Source organism: Cyclopterus lumpus, chromosome 5 (assembly GCF_009769545.1).
Source record: "Cyclopterus lumpus isolate fCycLum1 chromosome 5, fCycLum1.pri, whole genome shotgun sequence".
Taxonomy (NCBI): domain Eukaryota; kingdom Metazoa; phylum Chordata; class Actinopteri; order Perciformes; family Cyclopteridae; genus Cyclopterus; species Cyclopterus lumpus.
Genome location: NC_046970.1, coordinates 937,501 through 951,543, shown reverse-complemented (window position 1 = coordinate 951,543; position 14,043 = coordinate 937,501). Strand labels below are relative to the sequence as shown.

Genomic DNA, 14,043 nt, shown 5'->3' with positions numbered 1-14,043 from the left:
AACAGCAGAGAAGTTGATCACAGGGGGGCAGGCAGGCAGCTGCTCGGTGACAGCCCGAAGTAAACCGCTTTCCGTTAGTCTGGGTCCGGGGGAACCGACGGAGTAGCTGTTACCGTTTAACGGGAGGTAGCTACGCGTTTCCATCCTGTGACGTCATCAGCGTCAACTGCTGCTGTCGAACTTTAAGCAGAAGAAGTAAACGGCTCGTTAGCCGAGATGCTAGGTGGCTAGCGAGCAGCAGCTCGGTAACCTCCGTGTTTACGGCCGAGTGGCTCGTCGCTCCAGTCCGTCACGTTTACTGGCGACACGTTATTGAGATGGGCGACGTGGACCCAACGACATCCCGTGCGTATCAGTCCGAGGTAAGTGCGTTTCCCCGCTGAGCGGTGTTAGCTGGCAGGCTAGCTGCGTTAGCACACTTCCAGCTGCTGCCTGGCGTTAGCTCGGTGTGTCCTCATAACGGCAGGACTAAAGCTCAGGGAGCATCCCGTCAGCACTGACGCTAACACGGACACATCGGTGGCTTCTTGAGGCCTTCCCTTGGTTGTGACCCCTCAGCTCATGTGTCGTTGTGTGACTTTCAGGGCTTCAGTCCGCCGTACAGGAGGAGGAGGACGGTGGAGGACTTCAACAAGTTCTGCACGTTCGTGTTGGCTTATGCCGGCTACATCCCGTACCCTCCAGAGGTGAGTACAGTACCTTTCTATCTGTTACGGTGTCTTTCCACGTGTAAACATGGTCCAATAAACCATGTGGTAAAGTGGAAACCAACTAACGGTCCATAACCTAATTAAAAAGCTAAACACAAAACTCCCACAGATCACTGACGTGGTGCATTCATGAAGATGCATTTAAAAGAAAGAGGTATTTATTGACCACATGGATGTAATATCTGTTAGCTGCGGTCTAGATGTCAATTGGACATGAGGGCAGAAAGCCAGACAATAAGATTATCTTAAACTGATTGTTTAGTCTCTTTTTGGTTTCTCTGGCTCAAAGTCTCCTGCATATAACTCACCCGTTTCCTTACGTTCACGAGGCCAGAATACTTTTTTGGATGCAAGATTTCAGTTGCAGCTCTGTTGGTGCACCTCATGTCCGAGTGGCATTCAAACATGCACCCTGTCCCTGACGCGCCCTCTTATCAAGGGAGGTGGCTTTTATGGTGTCGTATTGTTACACACACAAACTCCAACGGTTCAGACCCTGTGGGTCTTATATGCAGGTCAGCCCCTGAGAAATCAGCATTATTGTCATCATCCAGTGTTGGACAAATGTACTCCTTCTTCCTTGTCAGCGATTCTTCTATTCTGACTTATTTTGGTGAAGTTGTGTTTCTCTCCTCAGACATGTAGCTGTGTTTACATTTGGTGCACAGGTGTCTTGTGTTGATACTCATTGATGATTTATGCACCAGATCTACTCTGATCTACTTATTTGTTGTTGCAGACTCAAAGAGGATGCATGTAATGTATAAGAAATGTCATGATGGTACTTTGCAGTGCCTTGCTCAAGTGTATGGAGTAGCCAGCAAGGAGGGTCCGGGGCTATCGCTGTGATACAAGCAATGGGCTTGAATTGTCGTATAATACGCTTCATACAATTCTGCCAAAACACAAACCCAACTCTCAGTGTGTGTGTGTGTGTGAGCACGTTTCTCCAACATCATGCTCGTATCGTTTTAAAGCAAAGTCTACTGTACACGCAACCTGTTATTAAAACCATTTGATCAGAATGAGAAATGTGGCCAGCATGACTTCATTGAAAAAGTGACTGAGCGTCAGCTGTGCTTATGGCTACTGCAGTCAGTCTGATTACTGGTCACTCTTTGAAATGGATTCATAGCACCAACCAGGCTTCATTGGTCCACAATAGAATTTATGACACTTTCTGAAGTTCTTGAAGACACGCATTCAATTAATACAGATTAAAATGATAGCCAAAGACAGGCAAATGGTCATAGTTTGAAGCTGCACTGTACCCACGCCTAACTAAACTGGTACAGTTCATCATCAGTCGAAAGGCTTTAATGCAGTGTGCTGATTGGTAATCGAGGATCTTATTGATGAGTCTTAATTACCAGCTTTATTGCTCACTGACCCGTAGTTCTCCCATTTATCGTTCCAGGACTCTCTACTGCGCAGTAGTTCCAGTCCTCCAAACAGCACAGGCAGCACAGCTGACAGTGATGGCTGGACCCCGGGACCGCCAACATCCTGCCCCCAGCGCCCCCTCAAGGTCCCCCAGGACAGGAGCAGGAAACGCCCACAGCCAGGATCCACAACGTCCAGTCACACCAAGAAGGATGTGAGTTGACTTGACGTTGCATCGTTGGCCTCATGTGTTCATCTTCCTCCATGTAAACATGCATGTCCGTTCCCCCCCTCAGCACTCGACCCCCACCCTGCACCCAGACGACCGCAGGAAAGCTGACAAGCTGAAGAAGAAGAAGAGGAGACAGGAAAGGGAGCATGCTGCTGGTGAAGGTGGGCTTCAGCAGGCCCACTCCACAGGCCCAGAGCTGCAGTACCCCGTCTCCTTTGGTGGCCGGATGATCAAAGAAGAGCCTGAAGATCATATCAGCATTCCTCTCCACCCCCAGAATCTGCCTAGCCCGGCACCCTGCAAGGAGGAGCCTGAGGATGAGCATCGGACCTGGGAGGGCCGAGACCTCGAAGGAGCGGCACAGGTACAGAAGGTGGAGGGCCATCCAGGGAACCGAACGGTGTTCCGCCAGGGGAAGCAGGTGGTGTTCAGAGACGAAGACGGATCGGGAGAGGATGAGGACATCATGGTGGACTCTGGTGCGCCCTCTTTTGGAGCGATGTATTGTTCCTTCTGTGACAAAGTGACCCGGGCTTAACTCTTTGCTCTCATGTCTCCTCAGACGACGACTCGTGGGACCTGGTGACGTGTTTCTGCATGAAGCCGTTCGCCGGCCGGGCCATGATCGAGTGCAACAAGTGCAACACCTGGATCCACCTGTCGTGTGCTAAGATCCGCAAGAGCCACGTGCCCGAGTCCTACGTGTGCCAGAGCTGCAGAGAGTCGCACGGAACCCTCGATGCCCGCCGGTCTCATCGCTCACGCGTGGGCCCGCGTAAGCATCTGCTAGACTGACCCCTGAACTCTGACCCCTGCACCTGCTAGACTGACCTTTCCTCAAATTCAGGTCTTGCACTTTGGTGGACCTATCCCGAGCCCTGTCGATGACCTCCGGGTGTCCCTGCTCCCCAGACTCTGCGTAAGGCAATCACATGGAACCTCTCCTGTCTCAACACTGGAAACATTTGAACTGCCATAAAGAGACAATACCCACGATGGTGCATGCTGGGACAGGTTGCACTTTCCTCACTAATTATTATTATTATTATTATTATTATTATTTTAAAAAGAACCGTTCTATCATAGGGACAGGTCTGTCTTTGAATAAACTGTCTTTGTCTCCGTGCTTCTTGCAACATGACTAACTGTTAAGGGTGCTTCAGGTGGTGCTTCAGGTGGTGCTTCAGGTGCTTCAGGTGTGCTAAGTGTTGAAGGAGGCCTCCTCCAGTAGAACAAAGGTGGAGCATTAAAGACGTGTGTTTGTGAGGCTTGAAGCTCTTGTCCCTCTTACTGCCTCGGCCACACAACCTTTCCAACTATTCACTTTTCTAACGGTGTTCGTATGTCAACAACAACAAGTTGTTTATTCACAGAAAAGAAACAACACAGATGACCGTTTTCAGTCTTTTGCCTTTTGTTTGTTGACATGATTGAACTGTTTTCATACACACTCATTTTCCAAATGTGGTTTTCATGCTCACGACTGTTTTCAGAGTATTTTCATAAAGAGCTCGACGGCGTCTCAAGTATCAACGAAGAAAACCCAAATCTACTGAGAGGTGTTGGGATCCTCAAGTCTGCTCAGTGTGAGTGTAGCGTTGTGTGAGTGTAGCGGTGTGTGTGTAGCGTTGTGTGTGTGTGTAGCGTAGCGGTGAGTGTAGTGTTGTGAGAGTGTAGCGTTGTGAGAGTGTAGCGGTGAGAGTGTAGCGTTGTGTGTGTGTGTGAGAGTGTAGCTGTGTGTGTGCATGTTGGCAATGTGTTACAGCTCATTGGTTCTGGTCCTGTGGGACTGGAGCAGAACTTCCACATGCAGCAGCTTGATGGAAACGTGTTTTAAGGCACTTTATTCCTCTGCTGTAAATGAGATTTTAAGCTTTGTGGTTCATGTGCTGCGGTCTGATGATATGAAAGCCATACTGGAGGGACAGGTTCTAGACCTGTGACCTTTATCTTGGTCCAGGATGAGACTTCACAATCAATGACTAACAGAATGAATGTTTAAAGAACGTACAACATGGGTTCTCCCAATGGTGACCCCGTTCCTGACAGCAGGTTGGGAGGTTTAAGACGTTTCAAGACCTACAATTATTTGCTGGTTTTCTGGACGTTCACGCCTGGAGAACCAGAGGAGACATCTTCAGGTTCACGACATGTGAACCTGAAGATGTCTCCTCGAGTTCTCCAGGTCGTCTGGAGAACCTACGTTGGGTTCTCCGAGCCCCTCATTGAGGAAGTGTTGTGTTCTGTGGTGCAAACTGTTTCTGTGAAACTATTGTAAATAAAGAGTTAACATTTTACCCTGAGGCTCCGTCTTTATATCATTTTTTCTGAAAACAAACATCCAAGTCTTTTGTTTTATTTATTGGTCTTCACAGGACAGAACACAGGATCCTCAACTGTACATCCTCATGTGGACCAGCAGGAGCAGTCCTGCTGGTCCTTCTGCTGGCCTCAAGGTGGCACTACAGAGGTTAACATACACACAAAAACTCCGTGCATCATGGCTGCTGTGAATGACCCCAACACGACCTTTATGGACGAAATGCACCAAGAGGACCCGCCCACAGGGCTCCATGATGAGTGAACAGCTCCATGTGAGGTCCAGTGGCTGTTAAGAGCAGCTTCAGTACGACGGGCCATACATTAAACACTGCAAAATATGACTTCTTTAATAAAGGCCCTTTTGTATTCTACAGTGGGGCGTTCCCAGTCCACTAAATGTCTAACTGTCGATCCACAAATAGGAGATCAGTTTAATATTAAACAAGGTGCTCCAGAAGATATTATTTGCTGACTGGATTATCACCTAAAAGACAAGCATGTTATCTCATATTACCATGGAGAGGAATAAATATGAATAATCTGCTGAAGGGACTGAACATGAAACAAACGGCTCCGTTTGGAGAGTCATCTTCAGGCTCAAGTTATTGTCTTTATGCCCGACTGGATCATCTGATTATTACAGATCCTTTCCAGTAGTGGCTGTCAGAGGCCAGACGCACACCAGTAAGAATAAACTACAACCAGTTTAGGGTTAAACAATAAACACTGAAGTGGATATTTAAATAGCCTGAATGAAGAACACGTGAACACTTCCCTTTAAGACCCTCACAGATATAAATATTCACACCCGAGCAGCAGAATCAGAGAGTTATGCTTCAGTCCTCTGAGGGGCCTGCATAGTGGTACTCAACATGTGCACGAGGTTTGGACATGAATGAACCTGCCAGGTACAAAGACGACAGCTGGTTGGTAGACTGGACTCACATAAAGACATAAAGGTCCCCGTGGACAGGAAGGTCTCATCAGGCCCTCAGGGTTCATGCAGCAGATGCTGAGGAGGAGCACACTGAGTGGACTCCTGCACTCTGCTGGACCCGGGAGGCGGCCCTGGAGGGGGGGAGCGGGTAGTGGATCAACACATTCACTAATACCAGAGAGGAGGGAGGCGGACTCGTTGGCGAAGTGGGTCTGCTTCATCTGGATCTGACCCTCTGGGGGGCTCCTAGGACTCGGGCTCGATTCTGTGAGCTGAGAAGACAAAAATGTGACTAAAAAGCATGCGTACACTGCAGCAGTGTGCAGGTATATAACACCGGGGCTTCTGGGTAAAGTGGTGCTCACATTGCTTGGGTATCCGTAGCGACTCGGTGTCGGAGGAGATGACTTGATGCATGACTCCTCGGAACTGGTACAGCAGCTTCAGACTCTTCTGCTCGCCCACACACGGGTCGTAGAAGCCCGGCAGCCCGGCCTGCACACACAAGAACAACAGTCAGTCAGTCAGTCAGTCAGTCAGTCAGTCAGTCAGTCAGTCACACACACACACCCCACACACACACCTTGGAGGCCTCGGTGAGGATGAGTTTGGAGTCCTTGACCAGGCACTGCAGAGGCACAGTGACGTCGATGACCTTTGCCCTCTCCTGCTTCTGGCTGGTGTCGGACACAAACTTCCCGTACCAGGCGTTCAGGAGGATCAGACCTGGACGGGGCAAATGGGGTTCAGCTGTTTTTACATATGAATTATGACGCGCAGTTTAATTCACAGTCCCGCTGCTGTAGCTTGATGTCCTCAGAACGATGTCTCCCTTTTTGGAAGTCGTGAACACATAACTCATAAACATACAAGCAAAGATCACTGGAATTAAAGGTTTACGGCACAGATTTACGAGCCTATGTAAACATGGCGATGTGCTGCATCATCATGACATCATCATGACATCATCATGACTCCACAGCAGCAGACGACGCATGTCCCGGAGCTTCGGTCCATCACACGATGACGCAGCCGTGAGGAATGCGTTAAAGAAAGGTTCTCTCCTTTCTCCCCCTCGTGGAGCGTCTGTGTGTTTCTCACCCATCTTGGATTCCTCCCCTTCGATGACTCTCCTCACAGACTCCTGCATCAGCAGAACCTGCAGAGGAGCCGAGGGAGAACAAAGAGGAGCACGATGTTCAGACAGGAAGAGGACAAGTGGACCATAATAAACTGTTTGCATGCGAGTCCTCACAGCAGACTCGGCCTCGTGCTTCTTCTTGGCGATGTCGGTGGCCGAGCTCTTCCTCTGCAGCTCCAGCTCTCTGAGAAGCACAAAGCAGACGTTACCACCCCCACATAACCGTTCCATAAGGACTTTAATGAACTGCTTAATGAGTTCAGATGCTGGTGGAGGAGTTGCACTGACTGCTCTTTCTGTGCTTGTGTGTATGGTATGATGACCAGTCTGTGGACCACCATGTAGACCAGCAGGGGTCCCACGGTGGCGTAGAAGACGGCGCTGGGCAGCAGCTGGTCTGTGAGGTGGACTGGGAACAGGTACGTCTGACTGGCACGCGCCAACCTGCACGGAGACACCGAACACACACACACACACACACACACACGCGTTGGAGCACGACAAGAAGGGGAAGAGGTCACATGGTGGGTGGGCGGGGCCAGTACTTGATCTTCAGCGTGACTCCCTGAGGGACGCCCATGCTGACGGTGGCTGACAGGACACTGTGTCGGCTGATCTTCCTCTCCGCTCCGTATTCCACCACGGTGCCGAACCAGCCGGTCCTGGAGACGAACAGATCAATGTCACCCTGACAGCTGTCATGACCGTCATCAACATGGTTTATAGGTATATTGACATGTACGAGGTTTAAACTGCTTGCTTGTAATTATTAAATACTTGTTCATACAATCATCACAATGACAAGAAGATGTCATTTTAAAAAACACTTTAAAATCCTTCCAGTCACTGAAGGAATAATCAAGGCAGAGCTAAATGTGTTCAGCTGGTTATTGTTAGAATATCGAGGTTTTGCGTCTTCATATATCTTTGCCCAGTGAACCAGCTGGTGAGCAGGTAGACGTACTTCACAGAGCCCTTCACTTTGGTCTGGTCCTCATCCTGGAACTTGTACTGGTAGCTCATCATCAGGTAGGAGTGAGCCACGCCCAGCTGCAAGTTAAAGTGTAATTAAAGCAAATAGAAGTCAAACAGTACAATAAGCTGCCTATCTCCAGTGTAAACGCATCTGTGGTGCACGTGTGTGTGAGTACCTGCAGAGCGAGAGTGAAATGGCTGCTCTTTGTGTCTCGGACCAGGCTGGTGGTCATGGCGCTGTTGGGCCCCCGGCGCCACTGCAGGTAGCCCATGGTGTTCTGGTCCAGGTGGCGGGCCGTCATCAGAGAACAGCTGGGTCTCAAACCCCGAGGAGAGAACTGCAAACCGCACTGGGCTGTCAAGAAGCTGCACGGACGAGAGAGGGTTAAAGAGACGGAGCGTCACAGGTGAGGGGGTAGTCCAGCCCACGGGCATCAAACACACGAGGCCTTACCACCGCGGGGTGAGGTTGCGAAACACCTTCAAGCCAATGAGAGGTCCAAGAACGTCTCCTGCACCCAACTCCACCTGCAGAGACACAGACAGGTGACTGCATGACGAAAACCACACTTAACACGTGTGTGTGTGTGTGTGTGTGTGTGTGTGTGTGTGTGTGTGTGTGTGTGTGTGTGTGTGTGTGTGTGTGTGTGTGTGTGTGTGTGTGTGTGTGTGTGTGTGTGTGTGTGTGTGTGTGTGTGTGTGTGTGTGTGTGTGTGTGTGTGTGTGTGTGTGTGTGTGTGTGTGTGTGTGTGTGTGTGTGTGTGTGTGTGTGTGTGTGTGTGTGTGTGTGTGTGTGTGTGTGTGTGTGTGTGTGTGTGTGTGTGTGTGTGTGTGTGTGTGTGTGTGTGTGTGTGTGTGTGTGTGTGTGTGTGTGTGTGTGTGTGTGTGTGTGTGTGTGTGTGTGTGTGTGTGTGTGTGTGTGTGTGTGTGTGTGTGTGTGTGTGTGTGTGTGTGTGTGTGTGTGTGTGTGTGTGTGTGTGTGTGTGTGTGTGTGTGTGTGTGTGTGTGTGTGTGTGTGTGTGTGTGTGTGTGTGTGTGTGTGTGTGTGTGTGTGTGTGTGTGTGTGTGTGTGTGTGTGTGTGTGTGTGTGTGTGTGTGTGTGTGTGTGTGTGTGTGTGTGTGTGTGTGTGTGTGTGTGTGTGTGTGTGTGTGTGTGTGTGTGTGTGTGTGTGTGTGTGTGTGTGTGTGTGTGTGTGTGTGTGTGTGTGTGTGTGTGTGTGTGTGTGTGTGTGTGTGTGTGTGTGTGTGTGTGTGTGTGTGTGTGTGTGTGTGTGTGTGTGTGTGTGTGTGTGTGTGTGTACCTCTCCCCAGCCCTTGGCTGAAGTAACCCTCCGTACGGTCACGTTGATGTTCCCCCCTCCGGTCCCGTTGTGTGTGGAGAGCGAACCGGACAGCACTGCTGTGTCACAGTTGGTCAAAGGAGCCTGAAGAAGACAGGAAGGTCATGACCCAGACTCAGTGACGCTCACTCAGTGTGTGTGTGTGTGTGTGTGTGTGTGTGTGTTGTACCTCTATGGATTGGGAGATGTGCATCTTGTTGATTTCAACATGAGGAAAGCCTCCTCCCGGCATGTCTTCAAAGTCCTCGTCGTAGCGGTCGAACAGGTCGGTTGCATCCACGCCCACGCTGATGGTGCCCTGAGGAACACAGAGGTTCATGAAGAGAGAAGGGAATGAAATGAATGTTTCACACATTTAGTAATATCTGAAGACAAGATGGCGGATGAACAACTGAGGGAACCTTGGGGTTGGTTCTCTGTTGCAGCCTCCTCTCTTCCCTTTCCCTCTGCAGCCTTTCGTACTCCTCTCGAATCTCCGCTGGCGTCCTCTTCCTCTCCACCACCTACACAGCACCATCCAGGTGTATTGAAGACATGTTAAAGCTCTGTGGAGCAGCAGCACCACAACAGGGGGAGGGGGAGACTCCATACACACCTCCCAGCCCTCCACCTCCAAGCCTTTCTTCCCAAAGATGTCATAGATGGCTCTGGAGTGAGCGTCGCTCAGCACTGAGGGGACCAGAGAACCCAGCGTTCACTTCATGAAGCTCTGTTGTGTGCTTTACATGAGACGTTGTCTGTTTCTGTTTCACATACCTTCATATGCCTGGTGCACCTGGTTGAACAGCTGTTCGGCCTGGCTCTTCAGCTCCGGGTCTCGATGCTTGTCCGGGTGGTAGAGCATGCACAGCCTCCGGTAGGACGCCTTCAGTTCCTCCAGCGTCGCCTGGGACCAGAGAGGAGGACGTTCAGAAGCAACCACTTTACCCAGCGATTAAATTACATTCACAATAATAAAACATTAAAGCAGCAGATCTTTGAGAGGCTTTCACCAGCAACTCTTTCTTTAGATTATTGCAGATTAATTGTTCAGTAATTCCAGCTCCACTTCAAAGCTGCTGCATTAAAGCATCTTATTGTTAAGAAGCAGCTCCATTAAGCATTTAAAGTAGGACCACGTCATTCCTGTTGGACCAGTACTGGTCTGGCCTCCCAGTGCCAGGAGGTGAGGAGCAGAGGTTTGAGGAGCAGAGGGTTGAGGAGCAGAGGGTTGAGGAGCAGAGGGTTGAGGAGCAGAGGGTTGAGGAGCAGAGGGTTGAGGAGCTGAGGTTTGAAGAGCAGAGGGTTGAGGAGCAGAGGGTTGAGGAGGTGAGTGTTGAGGGGCAGAGGGTTGAAGAGCAGAGGGTTGAGGAGGTGAGTGTTGAGGAGGTGAGTGTTGAGGAGCTGAGGTTTGAAGAGCAGAGGGTTGAGGAGCAGAGGGTTGAGGAGGTGAGTGTTGAGGGGCAGAGGGTTGAAGAGCAGAGGGTTGAGGAGGTGAGTGTTGAGGAGCTGAGTGTTGAAGAGCAGAGGGTTGAGGAGCAGAGGGTTGAGGAGGTGAGGGTTGAGGGGCAGAGGGTTGAAGAGCAGAGGGTTGAAGAGCAGAGGGTTGAGGAGCTGAGTGTTGAGGAGCTGAGTGTAGCAGAGGGTTGAGGAGGTGAGTGTTGAGGAGGTGAGTGTTGAGGAGCAGAGGGTTGAGGAGCAGAGGGTTGAGGAGCAGAGGGTTGAGGAGCAGAGGGTTGAGGAGCAGAGGGTTGAGGAGGTGAGTGTTGAGGAGGTGAGTGTTGAGGAGCAGAGAGTTGAGGAGGTGAGTGTTGAGGAGGTGAGTGTAGCAGAGTGTTGAGGAGGTGAGTGTTGAGGTGAGGGTTGAGGAGCAGAGGGTTGAGGAGCAGAGAGTTGAGGAGCAGAGGGTTGAGGAGCAGAGGGTTGAGGAGCAGAGGGTTGAGGAGCAGAGGGTTGAGGAGCAGAGGGTTGAGGAGGTGAGTGTAGCAGAGTGTTGAGGAGGTGAGTGTTGAGGTGAGGGTTGAGGAGCAGAGGGTTGAGGAGCAGAGAGTTGAGGAGCAGAGGGTTGAGGAGCAGAGGGTTGAGGAGCAGAGGGTTGAGGAGCAGAGGGTTGAGGAGCAGAGGGTTGAGGAGGTGAGTGTTGAGGAGGTGAGTGTAGCAGAGTGTTGAGGAGGTGAGTGTAGCAGAGGGTTGAGGAGGTGAGTGTTGAGGAGGTGAGTGTTGAGGTGAGGGTTGAGGAGCAGAGGGTTGAGGAGCAGAGGGTTGAGGAGCAGAGGGTTGAGGAGGTGAGTGTTGAGGAGGTGAGTGTAGCAGAGTGTTGAGGAGGTGAGTGTTGAGGAGGTGAGTGTAGCAGAGTGTTGAGGAGGTGAGTGTTGAGGAGCAGAGTGTTGAGGAGCAGAGGGTTGAGGAGGTGAGTGTTGAGGAGCAGAGGGTTGAGGAGGTGAGTGTTGAGGAGGTGAGTGTTGAGGAGGTGAGTGTTGAGGAGCAGAGGGTTGAGGAGCAGAGGGTTGAGGAGGTGAGTGTTGAGGAGCAGAGGGTTGAGGAGCAGAGGGTTGAGGAGCAGAGGGTTGAGGAGCAGAGGGTTGAGGAGGTGAGTGTTGAGGAGCAGAGGGTTGAGGAGGTGAGTGTTGAGGAGGTGAGTGTTGAGGAGCAGAGGGTTGAAGAGCAGAGTGTTGAGGAGCAGAGGGTTGAGGAGGTGAGTGTTGAGGAGGTGAGTGTTGAGGAGGTGAGTGTTGAGGAGCAGAGTGTTGAGGAGCAGAGAGTTGAGGAGGTGAGTGTTGAGGAGCAGAGTGTTGAGGAGCAGAGTGTTGAGGAGCAGAGTGTTGAAGAGCAGAGGGTTGAGGAGCAGAGGGTTGAGGAGGTGAGTGTTGAGGAGCAGAGGGTTGAGGAGCAGAGGGTTGAGGAGGTGAGTGTTGAGGAGCAGAGGGTTGAGGAGCAGAGGGTTGAGGAGCAGAGGGTTGAGGAGGTGAGTGTTGAGGAGGTGAGTGTTGAGGAGCAGAGAGTTGAGGAGGTGAGTGTTGAGGAGGTGAGTGTAGCAGAGGGTTGAGGAGGTGAGTGTTGAGGAGGTGAGTGTTGAGGAGCAGAGAGTTGAGGAGGTGAGTGTTGAGGAGGTGAGTGTAGCAGAGGGTTGAGGAGGTGAGTGTTGAGGAGGTGAGTGTTGAGGAGCAGAGAGTTGAGGAGGTGAGTGTTGAGGAGGTGAGTGTAGCAGAGGGTTGAGGAGGTGAGTGTTGAGGAGGTGAGTGTTGAGGTGAGGGTTGAGGAGCAGAGGGTTGAGGAGCAGAGGGTTGAGGAGCAGAGGGTTGAGGAGCAGAGGGTTGAGGAGGTGAGTGTTGAGGAGGTGAGTGTAGCAGAGTGTTGAGGAGGTGAGTGTTGAGGAGCAGAGTGTTGAGGAGCAGAGGGTTGAGGAGGTGAGTGTTGAGGAGCAGAGAGTTGAGGAGGTGAGTGTTGAGGAGGTGAGTGTAGCAGAGTGTTGAGGAGGTGAGTGTTGAGGAGCAGAGTGTTGAGGAGCAGAGGGTTGAGGAGGTGAGTGTTGAGGAGCAGAGGGTTGAGGAGGTGAGTGTTGAGGAGGTGAGTGTTGAGGAGCAGATGGTTGAGGAGGTGAGTGTTGAGGAGCAGAGGGTTGAGGAGGTGAGTGTTGAGGAGCTGAGTGTTGAGGAGCAGAGGGTTGAGGAGCAGAGGGTTGAGGAGGTGAGTGTTGAGGAGGTGAGTGTTGAGGAGGTGAGTGTTGAGGAGCAGAGGGTTGAAGAGCAGAGTGTTGAGGAGCAGAGGGTTGAGGAGCAGAGTGTTGAGGAGGTGAGTGTTGAGGAGCAGAGGGTTGAAGAGCAGAGGGTTGAGGAGCAGAGGGTTGAGGAGGTGAGTGTTGAGGAGGTGAGTGTTGAGGAGCAGAGGGTTGAGGAGGTGAGTGTTGAGGAGGTGAGTGTTGAGGAGCAGAGGGTTGAGGAGGTGAGTGTTGAGGAGGTGAGTGTTGAGGAGGTGAGTGTTGAGGAGCAGAGGGTTGAGGAGGTGAGTGTTGAGGAGGTGAGTGTTGAGGAGCAGAGGGTTGAGGAGGTGAGTGTTGAGGAGGTGAGTGTTGAGGAGGTGAGTGTTGAGGAGCAGAGGGTTGAGGAGCAGAGGGTTGAGGAGGTGAGTGTTGAGGAGGTGAGTGTTGAGGAGCAGAGTGTTGAAGAGCAGAGGGTTGAGGAGCAGAGTGTTGAGGAGGTGAGTGTTGAGGAGCAGAGGGTTGAGGAGCAGAGGGTTGAGGAGGTGAGTGTTGAGGAGCTGAGTGTTGAGGAGCAGAGGGTTGAGGAGCAGAGGGTTGAGGAGCAGAGGGTTGAGGAGGTGAGTGTTGAGGAGGTGAGTGTTGAGGAGGTGAGTGTTGAGGAGCAGAGGGTTGAAGAGCAGAGTGTTGAGGAGCAGAGGGTTGAGGAGCAGAGGGTTGAGGAGCAGAGTGTTGAGGAGGTGAGTGTTGAGGAGCAGAGGGTTGAGGAGCAGAGGGTTGAGGAGGTGAGTGTTGAGGAGGTGAGTGTTGAGGAGGTGAGTGTTGAGGAGCAGAGGGTTGAGGAGGTGAGTGTTGAGGAGCAGAGGGTTGAAGAGCAGAGGGTTGAGGAGCAGAGGGTTGAGGAGGTGCTCATCGGAGCACACACTCCTCTGCGGGTCAAACGCAGGAGCTCGTCGTGCCTTCGCTGCAGCACCCGGTCTCCACGGGGGAGGGTGAGGGGGGGGGCTGCAGACCCGTTTCTCAGCAGGAATCGAGCCCACAGTGACGCAGCCTTACCTCCTTCCGGACGTTGAGCAGAGAGTAGTAGTCCTGGTTGTCAAACTCAAAATCATCTTCTAAGGACGCCGCCATGTTTGGGTTTGGATTGGTCCCGCCCACCGCTCCAGTGGTCCGGAAGCTCATTGGACAGTCGAGTCCGGAGCGGAAGTCGTTCTGTCGCCCTCTGCTGGTGGCGCTCGGAAGACATCTCTAAACCTCCATACTGGAAGTACACTATGGAGGAGTGTTCATACTCTCTGGATGGTTTAGTATAGAAACACGTTCATCT

At 51.6% G+C, this 14,043-nt stretch overlaps 2 protein-coding genes across 2 annotated transcripts; one reads left to right on the top strand and one right to left on the bottom strand.

Moving 5' to 3' along the window:
* Positions 1 to 9: 9 nt before the first annotated feature.
* On the top strand, positions 10 to 3,966 carry phf13 (PHD finger protein 13). Its single transcript, XM_034533847.1, has 5 exons — positions 10 to 362; positions 585 to 686; positions 2,128 to 2,307; positions 2,390 to 2,804; positions 2,888 to 3,966. Exons 1-5 carry the CDS (start codon positions 318 to 320, stop codon positions 3,118 to 3,120), a joined length of 975 nt encoding a protein of 324 aa, XP_034389738.1. The 5' UTR covers positions 10 to 317; the 3' UTR covers positions 3,121 to 3,966.
* Positions 3,967 to 4,689: 723 nt separating this feature from the next.
* LOC117730979 (dnaJ homolog subfamily C member 11-like) lies at positions 4,690 to 13,898 on the bottom strand. Its single transcript, XM_034533075.1, has 16 exons — positions 13,773 to 13,898; positions 9,797 to 9,926; positions 9,636 to 9,709; positions 9,442 to 9,543; positions 9,210 to 9,338; positions 9,002 to 9,124; positions 8,155 to 8,228; positions 7,877 to 8,066; positions 7,690 to 7,775; positions 7,271 to 7,387; positions 7,014 to 7,169; positions 6,840 to 6,909; positions 6,686 to 6,743; positions 6,168 to 6,310; positions 5,950 to 6,079; positions 4,690 to 5,856 (listed from the first exon to the last, which is right to left on the bottom strand). The coding sequence occupies exons 1-16, from the start codon at positions 13,896 to 13,898 to the stop codon at positions 5,831 to 5,833; spliced, it is 1,734 nt and encodes a 577-aa protein (XP_034388966.1). The 3' UTR covers positions 4,690 to 5,830.
* Between the last annotated feature and the right edge of the window lie 145 nt (positions 13,899 to 14,043).